Genomic DNA, 21,470 nt, shown 5'->3' on the forward strand with positions numbered 1-21,470 from the left:
ACCCGCTGCTCCCCTCAGCAGTGTACTTTGTCAATCTGCCTGTTCTTCACCCCACTCTGTCCCTGGTGAATTCTCTCACCCTCCGCATCTCTAGCCTGTCCCCCAGTTCTGTATGAATAAATAAATAAATCTTTAAAAAAAAAAATTTGTGAGTGATTAGAGCCCTGAAATGAGTCTCTGAAATGACACAGAGGCCCATATTACAGGCTGAATTGTCCCCCAACCCATCTGTACACCTGAAACACAATCAGAATGTGATCAGGCCTTTAAAGAGGCAATACAGTTAACATGCAGCCATTAGGTTGGGGCCTATCCCATTTTGACTGGCATCCTTAAAAGAAGAGTATTAGGACTCAGAGAGACACCAGGGATGGCTGTGCCCAGAGAAAGGTCACCTGTGAGCCAGAGAGGCCTTGAAAGAAATGAAACCTTCATCTCTAATGTCCATCCTCCAAAAACATGAGAGAATAAGTTTCTGTTGTTTAGGCCACCCAGTCTGTGGTGCACTAAGTCCTCACTGAACTTCTTCAGTAGGTTCCTGGGAGCTGCGACCTTAGATAAGATGGCCTATACAGTGAACACAGGTCCTTGAATAACATTATTGTCCAATGTTGACCAGGATTGATTTTTTTGTTCCCCATTAACTTATGACAAAATGATGTTCCTTGAAGACTATTGTATCTTCTTGTGGCAACCTGAACAAACTAAATATACCCTCCAAGTCACACAGCTTCTGCCAGCTCCCCTCTGACACCCCAGGAAACAACTTGTGTTGTTTTTCCACAGGCACATGAACTCTCCTCACCCAGGTGCCTCTGCCACATGGGACCCTACCCAAGATGTCTTTTCTGCACAGCATGGTGGGCCAACTCCTGATCCCCCTACTGGCCAGCATGTTGCATATTTCTGTGTTCCTCACTCGCCCATGGTGTGCTGGGTAGGGGTGGGGTGTTTTTTCTTCATCTCTGAGTCCTCAGAGCTCAGCACAGAACTTGACACAGGGCCTCAGCATACCCTAAGTATTATTTAACAAATATATATTACCATGCCTTCAGCCAGTTTGTCCTCACTATCCAGCTACAATGTGGGAAACAATCTGAGTTCAAGGCCAAGGTGGGATACTCATCAGGTCTGTGATCTCAGAATAGTCACATCACATTTCTGAGATACAAGTTTCTGACGTGTGTGTGTATCATGTAGGATTTCCCCACCTGACACTTGATCTTTGAATTCCTGTAAGCCAGAAAAAAATTGCCAATCTAGTTAAAACTCATGGCTGCCATGACCGTAGAAGAAGGGTAAAGTTTATAGCAGGCCTGGTTTAGAAATTTGCTCAGGTCCTTCTGGGGAAGGGCCTTTCACTTTGTACCTGGGCCAATCCAATGCGAAATCAAAGTAGAATTGTGCTGGTGAGAACAAGGAAGGGGCTGGGCAGCTACTGAGTGAGCTGGACCTCCCTGGGAGCCAGGGATTGGTTGTTCACTAGCAGATCCTTTGCTCAATATTGGTCACCTCTGGCAACTGGGGATGGGAGAGGCTCTACTTGCTCTCTCTCTTGTTTAGCCATGCCATTCTGTTGTGTGTTAAAACAAAAGTCTTATTAGAACAAACACCCAATGTTTTTATGACAGATAGGCACAATTTTAAAATATAAGTCTGCACTTATAAGTTCAGTGGCTGAGAACACCACCACTTGGTGCCCTCATCAGTGTTGAAGCTCATGGGCTGTTACCATGTGTCTTGAAAGAGAAGACCAAGACTGGTTACACTTTCCAGAGGGTGTTAGATGAGACCATCTCACTGTATTTCATTGTAGTCACCAGGAAACTGGAAAAGAAAGCTGACTTCTAGTAACTGTGGCTTCCCCAGGAGAGGAGGGGAGGTAGAGCAGCTGTTTGAGCAGGCGGGCCTTCTTGATATCCATTGAGCACGATTTGTCAGAGCTAGAAATGGTTAGAAGCCTATTTATGAGGGACTGATAAGGTATGGCACAGTCATACTGTAGGATACCATGCAGCTATTGGAAATAAATCAGGGCTATTTTTGGTGTCTGAAAGATGTCCAAATATATTATTGTTACCTGAAAAAAACAAGTTGGAGAGTGTGCATAATGGTTCCATTTGAAGAAAAACTCTAAAAGTTCACATACACATATATAAAAATATAATAAAATATCTGGAAAAATGCAAACCAAACTGTTACTAGCAATTACCTCTGTGGTATGGAATTGGAGATGATTGAAGGGCAAAACAATCTGGGACATTTTTACTCAATGTGTTAGTATTTTTCAAGATGTTACAAAGAGAATCATTAATTTTTAAAGTTAAAAATACTAATTTCCCCAAAACTGTTGTTCTAATTTTGTTTTTAATTTTTACTTTGAAATAATCAGAAATTCACAGGAGGTTGCAAAAACAGTTCAGAGATGTCCTATGTGTACTGTACCCACTTTCTCCAGTGGTTCCATTTTACTTACCAAAGCATTGATTTAATGTGGATAGGCCTGTTACAGTTTACCACATGGGTAGTTCTGTATAAACATCACTGCAAGCAAGTAACACAACTCTTCTAGCACCACAGAAATCTCCTTGTGCTATCCTTCTGTATTCTCACCCTCTTCCTGATCCTCCTCCCACTTTTATCATTAACCCTTGAAAACCAGTAATCTGTTCTCCATCTCTGGACTTTCATCACTTGGAAAATGTGATGAAAATGGAATCAGATAGTAAATGACCTTTGTTTAGTACTGGCTTCTTTTCATTCAGCCTAATGCTCTTGAGATTTATCCAAACTGCGTGTTCATTCCTGTATGTTGTTGAACAGTATTCCACCACAGAAACATAACATAGGTTGTTTAGTATTTCCTCTATTGTGGAATATTTTGGTTATCTCATTTTTTAATATTATAGATAAAACCTCTGTGAACATTTGTGTATAGGTTTTTTGTGGGCATCAATTTGCATTTCTCTGGCATAAATGCCCAAAAGTGTTGCTGGGTTATATGGTAGGTTGATGTTTAGTTTTTTCATGAAACTGCCAGACAGTTATCCAGAGTAGCTGATATTCTTATATTCCTATCACAAATATATGAGATCCAGTTTCTCTGAATCCTTTCTAGCATTGGTGGTGTTACTACAGTTTACTTTAGCTATTTAAATAGGTTGTAATGATAGCATTGTGATGAAGATCTTTCCATGTGTTTATTTGTCATCTGATCCCCTATGGTGGAATCATCTCTTTATGATTTTTACTCACCTTTTAATTGGATTTTTTGTTTTTTACTTTGCATTTTTCAGAGTTCTTTATATATTCTAGATACTAACCCTTTGTGAGATATATGGGCTGAAAATATTTTCTCCCAGTCTATAACTTGTCTTTTCATCCTCTTACAGGGTCAGTTTTTCACAGAGTAAAATTTAATTTTTAATGATGTCCGACTTAGCAATTTTCTTTCTATTACAAAAAACAAGTCTGCATGCTGCCTCTGTTTCTTCCTTAGGACTCATTTATTTCAAAGTGTGAATACAAAGTGTGTTAGTTGCCAACTCCACAGAAACCCGTTCCTCTGTTGTCCCTGAATATTCATACAGGGGTTGTTCCAGCTCTGAGTAAACAAAATAGAGGTAGAAAGAACAAGGTTCTAGACTTTCATCCAGTTCTGTTGTCTTGCTTGCTCACCTGAAACATCTGACTTCTTTTGCAGTTTATAAAAAAAAGTCTGGTTTATCCCTGATAAAGATTTTAGTTCCCTTTTTTATTCTTGAGGTTGGGATTCACCAAAAATCCAAGACCTAGAAATGGTGCTTTGCATTTCAAGAACTCAACCTTTCTCTCCCCTATCAGAGGACCTCCCAAGAGGTGAACGATGTGAGAACTTTCTTGTGAAGGCTTCTTGCAGGAAATCACAATGAGAATTAATAAAGTAGGTGATCCTTATCCACTGTCGGCACATCTTCCCTGTGCCCTTGTAAATGTTTTCACAGAGAGTTCATTTTGAGAGAGGAGAGAAATCAAGACATTTCTTGGCAATATTCCAGCATCAACTACCCTTCTTAATACTTACAGTTCACTCTGCTGAGCTCTGTGAGCCAGGCAACCTACATTATGATTACACATTGAGCATTAACCCCATGCCAATGCTGGCACCACAGCTACTGAAGAGAACAAGGGACTTGCAGTTTAACATGAGAAGGGAGCCTGCAGACATGGTGGTACCACTTGTGGTAGATACTGATTACTCATCACACCTGCTTCCACTTCACCTCAGTTCACAGCTGGTCTTGATTACTTAACCAGCACTCGGGTGTAGTCACAGAGTTGGGTGAAGTCATGATGCTGTGTTCTGGCCAATTAAGTGCTCAGGTTCTTAGTCCTCATTCATACAATCATTCTCTTGTGCATTATCTTCCATTTTATTTTCACTTCTACTGGCTAAAGGGAGAGGAACAAAATACTAGCCTAGAGAAGGGCAGAGTTACAAGATGGAAAGGGCCTGGGGCCCTGATTGATTAAGTTCCACTGCCCAGGAATACCCAGTTGTACATAGTATGAGCATTGGGGTTCTAGGGTGCCCTTGAACAAAACAAAGTGCACAGAAATCCCAAGTCATACTCTTCCAGTTGTAGAATGATTTCATAGAGGAAGTGTCTGCTTTTCCTTAGGGTTCAGACTACATTGCATTTTAGATCCTATAAGTACTACTATACACTTACAGATTAGTATTGTCTGTTGTTTCACTTATTCATTAATCTTCTTCCTTTGAAATATTATTTTACCCTTATTTGGCTAACAATACTAGCTATACAAAGCACTTAAATTTGCTTGCTGTCAAATTCCAAATAGCTTCGTGCTTTTAGCACCTTCCTTTCACCCTCCATTCTCCACCCCCCCCTTCATCAACTTTTTCTAGCCTTTTGATAACTTAATTCATATCCTTTCCACACGTTTATCCAAAAGGCAGCTTTAAAATTCTGGCATGGGTACCCACTCTTCCTCCTGGGCTTTGATACAACCAGATGCTAGAGGGAAAACATTTGCAATATGCCTACAATCTATTTCAATATATAATTCTATCCAATTGAATGTCAGGCATTTCTGAAGAATGCTGCTGGTTGATATAAAGTCCCTTGCCCAAGCAAAGGCTTTGATTTGAAATTGCATATTGGAATACCTCATGTTACATTTTGCTCCAAATTTGTAAATCTATCACAGGCTCACTCACATCTTTTGTGTCTCTTTAAAAGACTAACCTTAAGAGTAGAGTTAAATATGATATCTTTAGAAAGCAAAAACAGAAAAATACCCTGCTTTTGAAAAGGAATGTAGCCTCAGGCAAAAAAAAGTCTGTCTCTACGTTAGTAACTGCCAGTTGTCATGCTTTCTGCTTAGAGTGGATTAGGATTCCATCACTGAGCATCACATAAATTCTTATACTTACAGCCTTACATCTTCATCAACAGCCAGGCAATTAAAAAAAAAACAAACTGTATTTGAATATATTAGAATGTGTTAACTCTCTCAGATTCCCAGCAGTTTCTTGAAGCGATTTAGGAGAATATTTGGCAGACTTAAACCATGTACCCAAAAGTGTATTACATTTTTTCTTATTTGAAAGTGGAGATGGGGAAAAGGGAGCCACTTGTGATCATATTTATACACAGTGTAAATCTTTGTGTTTGATTATATTAATGAAGACCTGATTTTTCTAAATCAGGGTACTAATTTTCCCTCTGAGATGGTTTTTTAACCATCTACTTTAAAAATTACTTCTAATGAAGTTTCTAAAAATGACCAAAACAAGAGTGTTATTATTTGTGATGTACTGTTGTAAATAGGAAAAGATGTAATTTACTTCCTGACTTCACAGAGGCTTTGCATTTCAGTTTTAAAAAAAAAAAAGTTCTTTCTAATAAAAGATTGGAGTTAATTTTCATAAAGTTTCTTCCAAAGTTTCAGCAGTGTTAATTGGCATACAATAAACTTATACTATATGAGAACATCCAATTAGAGATCAAAATCATGATATTTAACTTTCTTCATTTGAAAGACCAATATTTAGCTGATAGGGACTCAAGCTGAATAATTGCTCTTTGTACATCAAATGAGTGGTTATTTCTAGGGAAATGATCTACTCCTGTTACTCCCGTTTCCATAAGGAACTTCTGAGAGTTAATAATGCTGTTATTATTAATAATGGGTGGCAAAGTATGACTGGACATAGTTATTGGATTTAACCATTTGCCCTTTTTTCAGACTTTCAGCCAATATGTATGCATTGAACATCTACTATTCTAGATGCTGATAGGGTCATGCATCACTTACTACCGGTTCATCAACGATGACTGTGTATATGTCTGTGGACCCACAGGTTTTACCACACATAGGTGCATTGTTTCTAGACCATCTAGATTTGTGGAATTTGAACTTTACAACATTCACACAGAGACAAAACTGCCTAAGGATGCATTTCTCAGAACATTAACCTTGTCATTGATAAATAATTGTTTTTAGCAATAAACCCAATAGACAAATTTATGCTCTAATGGATTTTACCTTCTAATGGGAGACAGACAATAAACAAGGATATGGTTAAGCATAAAATAAAATTTAGGGACCACAGGTGCTAAAAATTAGGCAGTGTGTGGAGACTCAAGAATGTCAGGTAGGAGTAGGTGATGCAGCTGGTTTAGCATCCGGGATTAGGAGGAGTGATTTGAACAGGAAAGTGGATGAAGTGAGGAGTGAACCTTGTGAAAAACTGGCAGAAGAGTCTCGGGGAAAGGGTCATACCCAGTATAGGGTGTGCTAGTAAGAGCAACTAGGCCATGTGACCCTGGGTCTTTGGGGTTGGGAAAGTGTAGTGGGTGATGCTACTGGAGCTATGGGTGGGGTGGTCACAAAGGGTTTGGGGGCCCATGTCAGAAATTGGGATTTTATTCTAACAGCAAGGAGGGTGCTTGTGGGGGTGGGTGTGTTGATCAGGAATGTGATCTCCTGTGTAACTGGAGATGAGACTCCAGCCTTCTAATGGCACCATGGAAATTAAAAGAGTTAGAAATGGAGCTGGTCTAGGTCTGTTATATATAGTACATCATATATTACATTTGTAAAATAATATATGATACGTAATATAGTACACATATAAAAATCATATATTACATGTTATATATAATATAACATAATTAATAATTATATATGTATATTTTATACCTATATTAGAAAGTGCTAAAGAGACATTCAGGATGGGGATGAAGGTCCATCCTGCTGCAGTTCATTCACTAGGATAACCACCAATCAGACTTCTGACTTACTTCACCCACTGTGAGAGTCAGCAAGCCTGCAAGCCACATGCTTTTCCTTCCTAGGACTCTATTTCAGTATAACCAAAGGTTCTGGATTGCACAAAACTTTATAGTTTACATTGCTTAGACATCACTGCTCATAACCTCCCTGTCCCATGCAACTCACTAATATACTAAGTGCAACAAAAAATATTTAATAATAGTAAGGAAAGATTTTTCTCAACCTTGTCAATCACATACTCAAATGGAACTGTAGACAGTAACATGTATACCTGCATTTAGCAGGAATGCTTCTAGAATAAAATAAAAGGATCAAGAAATACCAAATGGGCCCTCAGAGAAGTTGGAATAGAAGGGGCTGCTGAGGCTGAATTCAGCCACAATTGCCCTGCAGAACCAGGCTCTCTTCGGCTAGAAGCTCCTCTCAGGCCCATCTGTTCTAGGATGAGCACCCTGGGATCATATGGCTCATGGTGTAGTGGCCAGAGTCTGCAGCAAGGACTGTAAGAGAAGAGGAGAGAGTGCCTCCACATAGAGAAACTCTACAAGTACCCTGCACAAGAGAGAGCAAGTGAAGACAAGTTGCGCTGGAAATAGAAAACAAAAGAAATGTGTCTACAGGCACGGACGGGTCTTTTGAAGAGCCTCAGATGGAAACTGATGGAATAGCTATCAAGGAATTTTCCTTGACAATGTCCTATAAATTCAGTGTGGTGATTTCAAAGAGGAAATTGGCTCCACCAGCCATGACCTGGCTGACTGCCCGGGAGACAGCAAGCAAACAAGTTGGAAAAGAGTCACCGTTCAGGGAGACAGTGGTTAGAGCTTTCAGAAGTTCATGGGTGGGTAATGGACTGAGAATCACGGAAGCCCATACCTCGGAATTGAAAAGGTGGCAGGAGCAGTGGTGTGGAGGAAGGAAAGCATGACAGTGTGGATTCTGCAGCTCAGGTTTGTTCTGGACACATTGAAAACATTCCTTAATACAGTTAATCCTGCTTCAAATTTGACTATATATTGTTGTCAAGGTTGGCAATTACATGGATTACCCATTTCAAGAACTAACTGAAGAAATAAAGGTGATTGCTAAATCTGTAGTTTAAATGTCCAATTTTGTACTGATTCCCCAAATTCTATCATCCAAATTCCTGTTCTTTCTTTTAATTGACTATATAATGTCTAATCTTAATGTCTCCTGCCCCTCCCCTGCCTTTTCACAAAGAGTAGCCATCACCTTAGCAGGCTGACATCCCTTTGTTCTAAAAGTAAGCCATTCTATAAAGTACCAATTTTATGGAAATTACCTGAACCCACAGGATTGTGGAAGCATAAATGGAAAGGATGGGGTATAATGAAATTGTTAGAAAGCAGGGCAGCAAATGGTTTAATTAAAGCTCAGAGTAAGCCTTTTTTCACTTTAGTTTTAAAATTCTATCATTAGAAATACAATTGACTGAGGATCCTATCATAATGTGATCAAATTTAGAAATACAAATTTCTCCTTTTGGTTTCCTTATTTTATATAAAGAGAAACCTGGCATTTAGTTATAGGCCTCATAAAGCAAGAAAATTACAACTCTAGAGATATTAAAATCCACACTCTTTGGGCAGTTAGCCTTTAAACTTATTAAAGAACCTTCTGGTTTTTCAGTCACCTGAACCATTTAATGGAATCAGTCTCAGAGATGGTTAAAACAAGAAGTTAGGAGAGTCTAAGACTGCAAATGAGGACTTTTGCATTTGAAGACTATCATTTCTCATTAAAGGAGACTAACTTAATGAGCTGCATGCATGGTCACTGTGTGCATTCTGAAATGGATCTAGCAGTTAGATCTGCTCTGAGGAAAAGTTCACATGAGCAAGCACTTTAGGGGGAAAAAGCAAAGCAAAACAAACCTTGAAGACTGACTTAAAAAATGAAGGCCACATTCGGACATGTGTGGTTACCATGGACTTTAATGGGAACAACCTGTGTGTTTCTGGGACTCAGGATATAAAATCAGTGGGAAAAGTGAGGAATGGAAAAAAAGAAATAAAAGGACCCATTGGGCATTGTGTTCAAAGACTCCTAAAAGACCTGTATGTCATAAAGGGATGATTAAAATTTACATTTTGCTAATGAAGACCATCGTTCTTTCTTGAGTATGACTACAGTGCAGCAACATTGTCATCATATGCTATTTAAGCCCAGAAGAAGGAAGCAGGGAGATTATGCATTGGTTTTAACTCAAGTTGCTAATGGCTAATTGACAAAAGGAAAGTTGGAAGTGACAAAAATGACCGGAAAAACCCACCTCCATTCTGTGGACGTGCAGACATGTGTCCACAGGGGCGCACACACACCAAGAACAACAAACAGTCATGGAAAGTATCTCACTGGCATCAAGTTTCTGACATTGCTATAACTACGCACAAAACAAGCAAGACATGAAATGGTAGTGACATCTGTTCTAGAACCTGTGGGCTTTATTCGCAAAACAGTTGTAAAATCTTTTGGGGACAAAAATATTTCAGTGTATCTACGCAGATGCTCCACTCTGAGTGGAGCATACACATATGAGTGTTGAGCTGAGAAGACAGAAACAAGAAAAGAAAATGTCATCCACGTCTTTAAAATACTTTAAAATTTTTTTCTCCTTTCAAATGAGGCTAGTTATACTGCCTTGAATGTACTGAAAGGAACAAACAAAATCCCAGCAGCACACATAAATTGTCATGAAGTTAAGTGAGATTCCAGTTGGTAGGCTGTGGTAACATACAAATGGATGCTGAGTGAGTTTGTTTTGATTTGACAGGAAAACATTTTCTGACCTTGGAGATGAAATCATTTAGTTGCCTGTTTGTGGTCAAAGTTGTGTGGAGGGTTCTGGGTACTTATGTTAGTGTATCTTTGAAATTCTCAAATCCACACTGTGTGGGAAGTTACACAACTTGAGTTTAAGCATCATTCAGGATGTTCCTCATTAAGGAACCCAGATTCACTGCCTTCCCACGACTCCCCAAGATTAGTTTACATTTATCACACAGCAAATTGCCCATGTTGAAAGGGCGATCTGCAGTCAGTAGCAGCTGAACATCTTGTTATCTATTTACCTCTCAGCAATGGACAATGCAGAACCTGGTTGGTAATCAGACTTCAAATAAGTCTCCCCACATGAAAGTTATTTGATTTTTTCCCCCTCACTCAAACAGTGTCCTTTATTATCATGTAGCATATTTATAATATGACCTTAATTCTTTTTTAAAAGCAGCTGGCTTCTAGCAAGTAACCATTTATTCAGTTTGAATCATTTAAACATGGGATTTTGTTGATTTTACCATCTTCTAGACAGAATTGGAGATACTACATAGTAAAGCATTTTTGTGGACTGTTAAATTTTAATGTTTGTTCCCAAAGTCACTTCATTATACATTGGTCCTTGGAATAATCAATAATTGGATCTTGCAAAATGTGATGTGACTCTTTTGGGCACTGCTGTTTAGTTTTATTGTGGACAATTTGCTGTATAACGTGAAGCAAACACATCACATTTCATGGAATTTTTTAATATGTACAGTCTTTCCTGGGAAAGTAGGAGAAGGTGATAAATTTGGGGTTAGGGTGGGAGGAAGCAGCTGGATAACTTGCCTAATTACCTGTAAGAGGAGTCACCTGGTTGGCAGCGTCTTTGCTGACACATCCAGCTTATCACTACGTATAAATCACAGCCAAACACTTCGCCTCTTTCTCTATCCATTTCACCTTTGCCATCCCAGCTCCTCCTTTCACTGGGGTCTCTTACCTCCCAACTTCTCATGCAAATCCTCTCTCTTACTTCTCCTGCGAGCAACCTCAGGAGGTAAGAAATAAACTTGAGTGAGCAAGACTCAGTACACCTAGAATGCTAAGACAGAGAAAATACAGTCACCCTGTTGGTGGTCACTGGGTAATTCTTGGTGACAAGAAAAGTACTAGAGCAATTTAGTTTCGCCAAAACTGCATGTGTTATAGAAGTACTCAGTGAAGCCCCAGAAGTCAACCCAGAATGGCACGAAGCTGGACACTGGTAACTGACCATGTGGACCCTACATTTCCTCATAAATAACAAGGAGGATACATTATAAGACTTTACCTCAAGTAATTGCGGAAATAATGACTAGGATGAATAGGGAAGAGGTTATAAGAGCAATTTTGAAATAAGGGTATACAGGAAGGAGCTCTGCTGACGTTAGGTAGGTTGCACGAGAATCACGTCTGGAGGAAATAAAGTCATGTGATCAAGAGTGTGGGTTGGGTTCAGTTCTCTGCCATTTACTAGCTGTGTTAGCTCCAGTAGGCCACTGAATTCCTTCCAGGTAGGACCACCTTGCAGGGTGTGGTAACACCTGAGGTCAGGCAGGTAAAGGGCCAGGTCTCATGATGGGCAGAGCAATTCTCAAGTGATAGCTCTCCCTGTTTACAGAGAAGATAAGTCACCTTCATTGCCTTTCATAAATAGAGTGAAGTCTTCTCATATTTATAAGTGATTGTATTCAGGGTTATCAATAAGATGTGGGTTGAATTATCTCATCAGACAGATAAGGGAATGTTACTTGGAAGCCTTGAAACATACTTTTGGAGGGAAGCGGCCATGCAAGAATTCTGAAAATCCGTTTGTGGCATCGAGTGAAAGAGCATGCCGCCATTCTAGCCTGTGGGACGTTCTTTGGGTGATGACAGTCATTTTTGTGGTGCATGGGGACATGCCTGACATGTTGATAAAATCATCCAGGAGATTTTGCAAGAGCAAAACACTGGACCTACTCCCATTCTCGTATATGTGTGTCTCCTTTGGGTGGAAGAGAGCAGGTTTACTGGATCTTGACTTGATGAAGCAAATCATTTGATTTCTGATATTCAGGCTACACTAGGATCTGAGTATTCTAAAATCAGCGAGTGAAAATGGACTATAGTTTGTCTATAAATGATATATATTTTAAAAGATTTATTTATTTATGCATACAGAACTGAGGTAAAGGCCAGAGGTGCAGGGGCGGTGAGAGGATTCACCAGAGACAGAGTGGGGAGCAGAACAGGCAGATGGACAAAGTACACTGCTGAGGGGAGCAGAGGGTGAGCAGGAGAGGTCTGCCGCGCCATGTGGGTCAGCTCTGGAGTGGGGATCCAACTTGCACTTAAGGGGCTGCAGCTCCCTTGCAGTGCTGCACTTTAACCTGTTGTGCCACCAGGGAGGACCAAATGATATTTTTAAGTTCAAAGTTTTTGGTTGGTCATTTTGGCTGAATTGGGGAATAAAACAGGACCAAGAAGCCTGGGGCTCTCAGCATTCAGCAGTATCACATTGCAAATTTAAATTTCTGGGCACTGATCAGCCTTCTGTAACAGTCCATTTGGGAAGTGATTGATGAAAAACAATATTCTGGCCAATAACTCACTAATTAATTGTTTAAAGCAGAACAGTTATTCATCGGTCTAAAAAAACTGTTGACTGTACAAAGAATCTACGTTCAGTAGCCCAGTGTGTGAAGTAAGACTATCTGGAAAGATCAGCATAGACTGCTCTTAGAGCCCAGCAGCTGGAACCCAGCTCTCAGCTCTGTACACACACACATGACGTGGGACTCAAGCTCAGGTTCACATAACAAACCCACAAGAATGCACACGCCCACAGGACTATTCTCTGCATAGTCACCTGGGAAGGCTGCCCAGCCACCTCAGCATTTTAGAACCTGGAAGCACCTCAGAAGCCACCTAACTGACTAAATGAGAGTCAGATCCCTCTATAAATGTCTTCTTTGAGGGAAAAAGAATTATCCACATCTGGATCTTTCAGAAAAGGGGAAGTTAACTTTTGTAAGCAACCAAACTCTGCTGAAAGCGAAGACCCATGAGTAAGGCAAATGATCAAGACAGACAAATTAAAAATAAGGTGAGGCCATAAAATTGACAAAACTGGTCTGCTTAAAAATCCCATAGAAGTGGGCCTCCCTGGTGGTGCAGAGGTTAGTCTTAGCACTATCAAGCCACTACAGCTTGAGTTCTATCACTGGTCCAGGAGCTAACCCACATGGTAAGCAGACCTCTCCTGTCTCGCCTGCTACTTCATTCAGTGGATCCACCTGTTCTGCTCCCCACTTGGTCACTGGTGAATCCTCTTACCCTGTCCCCCCTGCACCTCTGGCCTATGCCTCAGTTCTTGTATGCATAAATAAGTAAAAATAGGGCCCTCCCCGGTGGTGCAACAGGTTAGGATGCAGCACTGCAAGCTGGCCACAGCAGCTTCATTGGGAGTTCGATCCCTGCCCCAGAGGTGACCCACATGGCATGGCAGACCTCCCCTGACTAGCGCACTGCTCCCCTCAGCAGTGTACTTTTTCAGTCAGCCTGTTCTGCTCCCCACTCTGTCTCTGGTGAATCCTCTCACCACCCCTGCACCTCTGGCCTGTACCCCAGATCTGTAGGTATAAGTAAATAAATCTTTAAAAAAAAAAAAGTGAAAATAAATCCAACCCTTCCCCTCACACACACACAAAGTGATTCTGAGAGGCATTTCCAAAAGCATCTGGGGAAGCGCATACTCCTCACGTTGCTAACCTTCACAGAACCTCTACAAGGGAGAGGAATGCTCACAGCCAGAGCTTTCAAAATGTGTGTGATCTTTGGCTCTGAGATTCAGTTTCTAGGAATTTATCATCAGAAAATGATTAAAATGGTAGTCAAGAGATCTATCAGTCAGGAACCTTGGTACAGTGCTGGTATGTTAACAATGGCTTAACAGTTGGAAATAGCCTAAACCTAATACCCTCCAGTTGTAGGGATTGGCATGATACAGGAGATACATGAAGTCCATGGGCCACTGTGAGTCATGGAAATTGATGCTACTGGTGTTTTCCTCTTGAGGTGGAAGATACTTCTTGCTCATGTTCATTGAAAAGGGCAGATTACAAAGCAATTTTAAAATATGATCAGGTGAAAATATTTAGTTACAGGAAGGGGATGGAAGAAGACAGGAAAACACACACCAAGGGCCTTCCCTGGTGGCACATTTGGTTAAAGCACAGCACTGTGAAGCTATCGAAGCCACTGGAGCACAAGTTCGATCTCCATCCAGGGAGGTGACCCATATGGCACGGCAGACCTCTCCTGATCCCCACCCACTGCTCCCCTCAGCAGTGTATTTCAGTCCCTCTGCCTATTCTGCTCCTCACTCTGTCTCTGGTGATTCCTCTCACGCCCTGCTCCTCTGGCCTGTACCCCAGTTATATATGCATAAGTAAATAAATCTTTTTTTTTTTTTAAAGAAAAACACACACCAATTGTGGTCAATAGAATTGTGAATATTTTCACATTCTTTTTGCCTTGCCTATATTAATATTTTTCTGTAATGAAAAAAAATTAACCACGAAAGGATAGTAAAAGAAAAAATCAGAAAAGAGGTTACTATCCTTAAAAAAATTATTATTTCTCTCTGTTAATTTGTTAGGGTTGCTGTAATAAAGTATCACAAACTGAGTGACCTAGTCAGCAGAAATTATTGTCTCATAGTTCTGGAGGCTAGAAGTCCATGATCAATGTACTGTACTCTTGGTTCCTTCTGAGGGTCATGAGGATCTGTTCCTACATTCTGGTGCTTAGCTGGCAATCTCTGGCATTTCTTGACTAATGTCACATTGTTCCAACCTCTGCCTTTTTCTTCACATCGTGTTCTCCCTGTGTGCCTGTCTGTGTCAAAACTTCCCCCTTTATAAAAACATTGATCATATTGGATTAGGGACCCATCTTACTCCAGTATGACTTTATTTTATTTAGTTGCACCCTGTTTCCAAATAACGTTACATTCTGACTTGGTGGGATAAAATTCAGCCTGTAACTGTACCTAATGACATAGCCCCACTGCACTTATCCAGCTGAGGTCAGTGCTTACCTGCCACCACAGCCTGGGACAGCTGCTGTGTATAGGAACATGGGCCACTGACATCCCTGGTTCATAAAAATAATGGTGACAACAGAGAGCCTGTGAGAAGCCTTCCCTGACCAGCACACCCAGGCCAGGGCTGCAGACGTGAGTGGGCATTCAGTCCCTAGTAGGGAGACTAGGGGAGAGAGTGGAGAGAAAGGAGTAGTCTAAAGAAAAAGAAAAGGATATACTATTATTTTGGGATGAATATAGGAGTTGTGACTTAAATAATTGAAAGAAGAAAAACCAAGGGGGAGGGAGAAAATATTATTCCACAAAGTCTGCACAGGGTGTTTATAGCAGCTTTAGTTATAACTACCCAGAACTAGAAGCAACAAAACTGTCCCTCACAGGTGGGTGGAGAAACAGACCATTCATCCATATGATGACATATTCTCAAGATGAGCCATCAAGCCAGGACATCAGTTTGAAAAGGCTACTTACTACATTATTCCAATCATATGACATTGTGGAAAAGGCAAAACTACATAGAAAGTTAAAAGGCCAATGGTTTCGAGGGGTTGGAGGGATTAGGAGGAGGGATAAACAGGTGAAATATGAGAATTTTAGGCAGTGAAAGCATTCTGTATGATATTGTAGTGATGTGTAAGGCACTATGCATTTGTCAAAACTCGTAGAACATACAACACAAGGAGCAAAGCCTAACGTAAACTGTGAACTTTAGTTAATGATGATGTGTCAATATTGGCTCATGAACTGTATGTTGCAAATGCTCCACAATAATGCAAGATACCAATAAGGGAGGGAGGGTTTCAGGGGAGGGGGGGTGTCAAGTGGAGGGGGAGGGTGTATGGGAACTTTCTCTTACCTGCTTTATTTTCCTGCAAACTAAAAGCAGCTCAAGAAAATAATAATAAAGTCTGTTAACTAAAAAATCAAAACCAAAAAATGTTACAAGTTAAAGAAAATTTAAAAGGATCCTACACTTAAGTCAAGAGGCATGGGTAGATAAAAATCTGGGAAACTGTAAAAGTGAACTCTTTCAAAAGGCAGTTGAGAAGATACAGACGCCCAAAGTGTGACCCAGCAGGATCTCCAGGATTCAAACAACCCTCACTGCTCACACCTACCTCAGACTCAACTAAGCCCTCTGACCGTGCTCAAAACTAGTGGGGTGTGGAGGAGGGGAGAAGAACCAAATTCTTATTCTGAGAAATAACAATTTGGAACATGCACAAAAGTGTCAACAAGTTATGTAGATCTTATCAGCAGCGCATTTTTCGTGCCTCTCAGCTATCCAGCGAGGCTCCACCAGCCTGTCAACACCCTTCAGCATCCCACGCACCCCGGGCATATCAACACCTTGGGAGGCTTTGCTGTGGCCGGGCCTGCCTCCCCAGAGCCCCTAGGACCCTAGGAGCTGAGAGTGGGGGTGGGGGAGGCGGGCCTGCCTCCCCAGAGTCCCTAGGAGCTGAGAGTGTGTGTGTGTGGGAGGGGGTGGTGGTCCTGCCTCCCCAGAGCCCCTAGGAGCTGAGAGGGGGGGGGCAGGCCTGCCTCCCCAGAGCCCCTAGGAACTGAGAGTGGGGGGGGGCAGGCCTGCCTCCCCAGAGCCCCTAGGAGCTGAGAGTGGGGGGCGGTGGGCCTGCCTCCCCAGAGCCCCTAGAAGCTGAGAGTGTGTGTCTGTGGGGGGGTCCTGCCTTCCCAGAGCCCCTAGGAGCGGAGAGTGGGGGGTTTTCACTCTCCTCACAGAATACGCTCATGCCATTCCCTCGGTATGCATTCATGGCTAAGAACCATTTCTCTCCTCACATTCTGTGACCTGGTGAGACTAAATATCAGTGGAATTGAATACTAATTTTGGAAAGAATATACAGGTTGGAAAACTCTGATGTTCACAAAGCAGAGTACTAACCACTATACTATCATGCAAAACTCTGATATTCACACATCTGTAAGAAGAGGATGTATGCTTTGAGTAATGTGAAAAGAAATTCTACAAAGTCATCATCAAAGCATGATGGGCCCCATTTGCAATAAAACATGGTGATTTTAGAGAAGGATGAGGATAAGGATTGCAACTTGGGGAGTTTCCTACCAAAAATATTTATACTGATGACGATGATTTAGTGTTAACTATATAACTCTAATTTCTTCTACAACTACCTGTTATATTAAAGTCAGTGAATAGATCTCCTTATTTATTTGTGTGTTTGTTTTCATTTTTAGGCAGCTTTAAGTGCCTTGAAACAATTTTCTGAACAAGGACTAGATCCAATGGAAGGGACACTGACTGTTGAAAAAGGTTCTCTTGAAAAGTGAGTAAATCTTCTACCATATCCTTGCATTTGTAATATTATATCTGTTAAAAAAAATAAGATGTAGGTAATAATGTGAAAAAAATCAATACAAGAACATCAATACCTTATAAAATCATCCAATTAAATGTAAATAGATAAGAAAACAATATATATGGCCCTATTCATTTGCAGTATGTCAATGAGTGTTTTAATCCTCTGCTGATAATTGTTTGCATTTTCATGATGTTGTTGGAAATGTCCATGTGCGTTTCCTTGATAGAGAGACGTGTAAAACTTATAAGAGGTTGTTTTTCACTCTGCATTGCTGAGCATTCCCTAGCTAAGCCATGTTCTGGTGTAAAAATGTTCACTCTTTCCTGCTGTCTTGTGGGCACAAGAATAAATAATAAAGTTGAGAAGAGGGAACGCAGGCTTCCGTTCCTTCCTGGGCTTTGTTGCTCCCATCGATACATGAAACACAAGCAAGGTTGCCACAAAAGTGAGGCTCCCCAAGGCAGTCAAGGCAAACATGCAGCTCAAATAAGCATTTCTGACATCCAGCTCATGGTCTTTCCATGAGATTTGAGCATCAGGTCTTAGCTACACGACTGAATTTGAGGTCTCTCTAGAAACCTAATTTATACTAAAGTCATCAAAAGTAATTGTATTTACATAGTATAACCCAAAGTCTTTCAAAGCAGTCATAGCAGGTGAGATTTCAGAACACACACAGGAGGCAGCATTTTTAGAATGAAGAGATAGATAACCCATGAAGTTAACAGGATATACTGGTCCCACAGTTAAACAAGCATACCTCCAAAACAGCATTTTGTCGTTAATATTTTAAAGGTGAGAGCATGAGAAGAAAACATATGGTAAATAGACGTGGCATTTTAAGTTGTCTATAGATTGGCAACCATTTATAAGCTAATTTAATCAAAAACATTTCCACATGATCTCATCAGTAGACTATCTGAGCATAAATATTGTTGTTTCACTTTAAAATGTCACTTTTGTGGTGACCTTTGAATCCTGTGTGCCATCTGCTAATAAACATGTCTGAAGACGTGCAACCCTGGACCTTCAGCTCTTGTTAATGTATTAATCTTCCAGACAAGCCCAGCATCTGGGAGAGAACGTGGACAGTAACCAGACACACCCCGGCTCCATCGCTCAGGACTGCAAGAAATCAAAGTCGGTCATCTAGCAGCTCCCAGAACCACGGCTGCCACCGCATCCTTATAAACCTGTCAGCACGCATGAGGGTGTCTGTGTTTAAGGAAATGAATGACTAATATCATTATTTGAGTCTTATGTGAAGACAACACTATTCTAACACAAGAGATAATATACGTAGTACTGTTTATTCAACCGGGGAAGAATAAAACTGAGCATTTCCCCTGGAACTTGAGATCAGATCCATAACTCCTTTGCCCAAAGGCAGCAGAAATCTGATCCTGCCACTGGAGCTTAAAATAACAATTAATGAGAAGTGTTAGAAACAGAGGTAAAAATTTTAAATGATTAATAGAGAAGTGGGACTTGGTTCTGTTGTTAATGATCGTTTTGTCGTGGGCTTGTGTTCAGTTTTCTTCTCTCTCATTTTAAATAATGCTTGAAGATTCAAAAATTAACCAATGACGTGCTGTGGAATGTGATGGTCATTGTCTTCATATAGAGTCACACAATTCCTCTTTTTATGCAAATATTTATAATCTCCATCCAGTATCCGTGTTGAATAACTTCAAGGCACACTACTTGAAGATGTATGTCAACACACAGGTTCTAAATCAGGTCAGATGTTTAATCAAAACTATGAAATCATGTGGGGGACAACCAGCTCCAGTATACTCCAGGAATTAACAAATTTTTAAAAAGCAGCTCTGGGTTTGGAGCTCCCTAATGTTGTTGACCACTCAGAGGCGTCTTGCCTCTACAGACCATTTCTCCGGATTCCACGCTCTGTCGTGGAAGTCGCACCCACCCCATCCGTGTGTCGTAGCCACTCGCTGTGTGCACCTCGCGTGTTTTTAATAACTGCCTCTGGAGCGGAGACAGTGAGTAGGATCAAAATAAATAATGTACACGGCGCGGAAGGAAAAGCCTGTTGGAGGAGCCATAAAAGTCTTGCCAGCTTGTAGCCAGCCACTCTGGACCAGCATGTGGGAATCCAGCGTGTAGCAAATGCAGTAAAAATTTGGTTGGTTTCTGTGTGAAGCGTTGTCATTGTTGTTCTTTCGTTCCCTCACTCGCTGCTCTTACATAGCACCTCAGTGAAACCCATCCCAAAGGCCCCCACCCGCCTCGTCATCCTGTGCACAGCGGCTCACAGAAGGTCCCGGCTCCAGGGCTCAGGGCCGTATCTGCGAAACTGCAGAGCCGCCTCCCCGGTGGTGACTCGAGCTGGTTCCCGACCAGCCAATGTCACTTCATTGTTCAGGCTTTCTCCTTATTGATTTGCAAACGTTGAGCAATGAGAAAACATTATATGATCTAACCCCTCCACCGGCACGACAATAGGAATATAATTATGTAAGATTTCACAAGCAAAACCGGCACAAATCATGATGTGACTGACTCACACGCGACTGGAGAGTAAACAAACAGCAACATAAGGAAATAACTCTAGGCTTGTTTCTAATGGTTCCCATGTGGGGAAGTCCGCTGGTATGGGAAGGGCTGGGCGCCCTTGGAGGAAATAGGATTTGTTACATAAAGATGGGTCCTCATCGTGATAACAGCACATTTGTGAAGTTGAGGCACACAAAGGTAAGCTGAGGTTGAAAAAAAAAAGTCCTGCTGCCCAACACAGGGTGCAGAGGGCCTTAAATCATTTCCTTGGAAGAAGAGTACAAGCCCTTTCTCTCCTCGGCCTTTGTCACCTGAGACTTAGGTCCTCAGATGGGGACAGAGAACAGGACAGTAGACAGCCCTACTGCAGGCAAGATCATTAAAGTGGATCTTCAGTTTACCAAATACAATAAACATCCCACCTCTCACAGCCCACGAGCCAAACACCAGGCCAGCAGGGCTGTGGGAGAGTGATGAGCTCAGGGAACAAACAAAGCTAATCAGTTCTCACAACCCAAGTATCTGAAGCATTTAACTCGTGAACTATCTGACTCAAGTCATCCCCTGCTGATGTAGTCCTGGGCATGCCAGAGTGGTGTGGGGGCAGGGGATGTAAATTTGCATAGGCTGTCAACTCTAGTGATGGGACATTTTCTTAAAATTCTATCCTGTCTACCTGCTTGAAGAGCCCAGGAAGCCTTCAGATACTTTCCTAGAATAGAAGAGCTTCCCGGGAACCTTTTGGGTTTCCTTCGGGTTGAATTAGCAATGCAGATGTTGGGTGGCCTGCAGTCCCTGCTAAGATGCTTGGTTTTAAAGCGCAATGTTATATATCATTAGAGGGGAAACCATTAAGTAGATTTATTGAAAGAATGTTTCTTCAGCACAAGGAGATCTTTTTGATGAAAAATGGAACTCATTATTCTTTAAAGGACACAGATTGACTTATCTCCTTTATCAATTACAGTGTCTGCTTTCAGCTTTTCTCAATCAGCACTGCGCTTTGTAGTCACTTCCCAGTGCTGTGGCCAATGTGTTTTATGAAGAAGGTTTGTTTTTACACTTTAATTGGAAATATAATATTGCACTTTGGAACTCTGACCAGCCCTTCCAGTACAAATTGGCAAAGACCGATGGTAACACCACCAGTCAGGCTGTGACAAGGACATTCCTTCCCTTTCTGGGTGACCTTGTTGAGAAGTCATCTTAGCATTCTTCTTCCCAGCAAACATTCTCAACAGTGATTATTTGTGATAGTTTCAACCAATTTCCTGCATCATAAAAAAAAATAGATTAATGAAAAACTTATTTCTTATACAGAGGTTTTCAAGACTCCTCATGACCTTGGAAATGTTGTCTAGGCTAACTGATTGGTATTTAAATCCTGTTACAATTGAATTATC

At 41.2% G+C, this 21,470-nt stretch overlaps 1 protein-coding gene across 4 annotated transcripts in view; it reads left to right on the forward strand.

Moving 5' to 3' along the window:
- Positions 1-19,713, forward strand: part of STAU2 (staufen double-stranded RNA binding protein 2) — a 229,572-nt gene extending 209,859 nt beyond the window's left edge. For 3 of the 4 annotated variants that reach the window (XM_012723014.1, XM_012723013.1, XM_004679795.1), the window contains 2 exons: positions 17,426-17,514; positions 18,610-19,713. In XM_012723014.1, the coding sequence (XP_012578468.1) occupies positions 17,426-17,514; positions 18,610-18,703 (183 nt within the window). In that variant the 3' untranslated portion in view covers positions 18,704-19,713. The remainder of the gene's footprint in view (positions 1-17,425; positions 17,515-18,609) is intronic. The other variant, XM_012723015.1, reaches the window with a different exon arrangement.
- Positions 19,714-21,470: the final 1,757 nt, after the last annotated feature.

The sequence above is a fragment of the Condylura cristata genome, unplaced genomic scaffold (assembly GCF_000260355.1).
Source record: "Condylura cristata isolate star-nosed mole 26May11 unplaced genomic scaffold, ConCri1.0 scaffold00009, whole genome shotgun sequence".
NCBI lineage: Eukaryota > Metazoa > Chordata > Mammalia > Eulipotyphla > Talpidae > Condylura > Condylura cristata.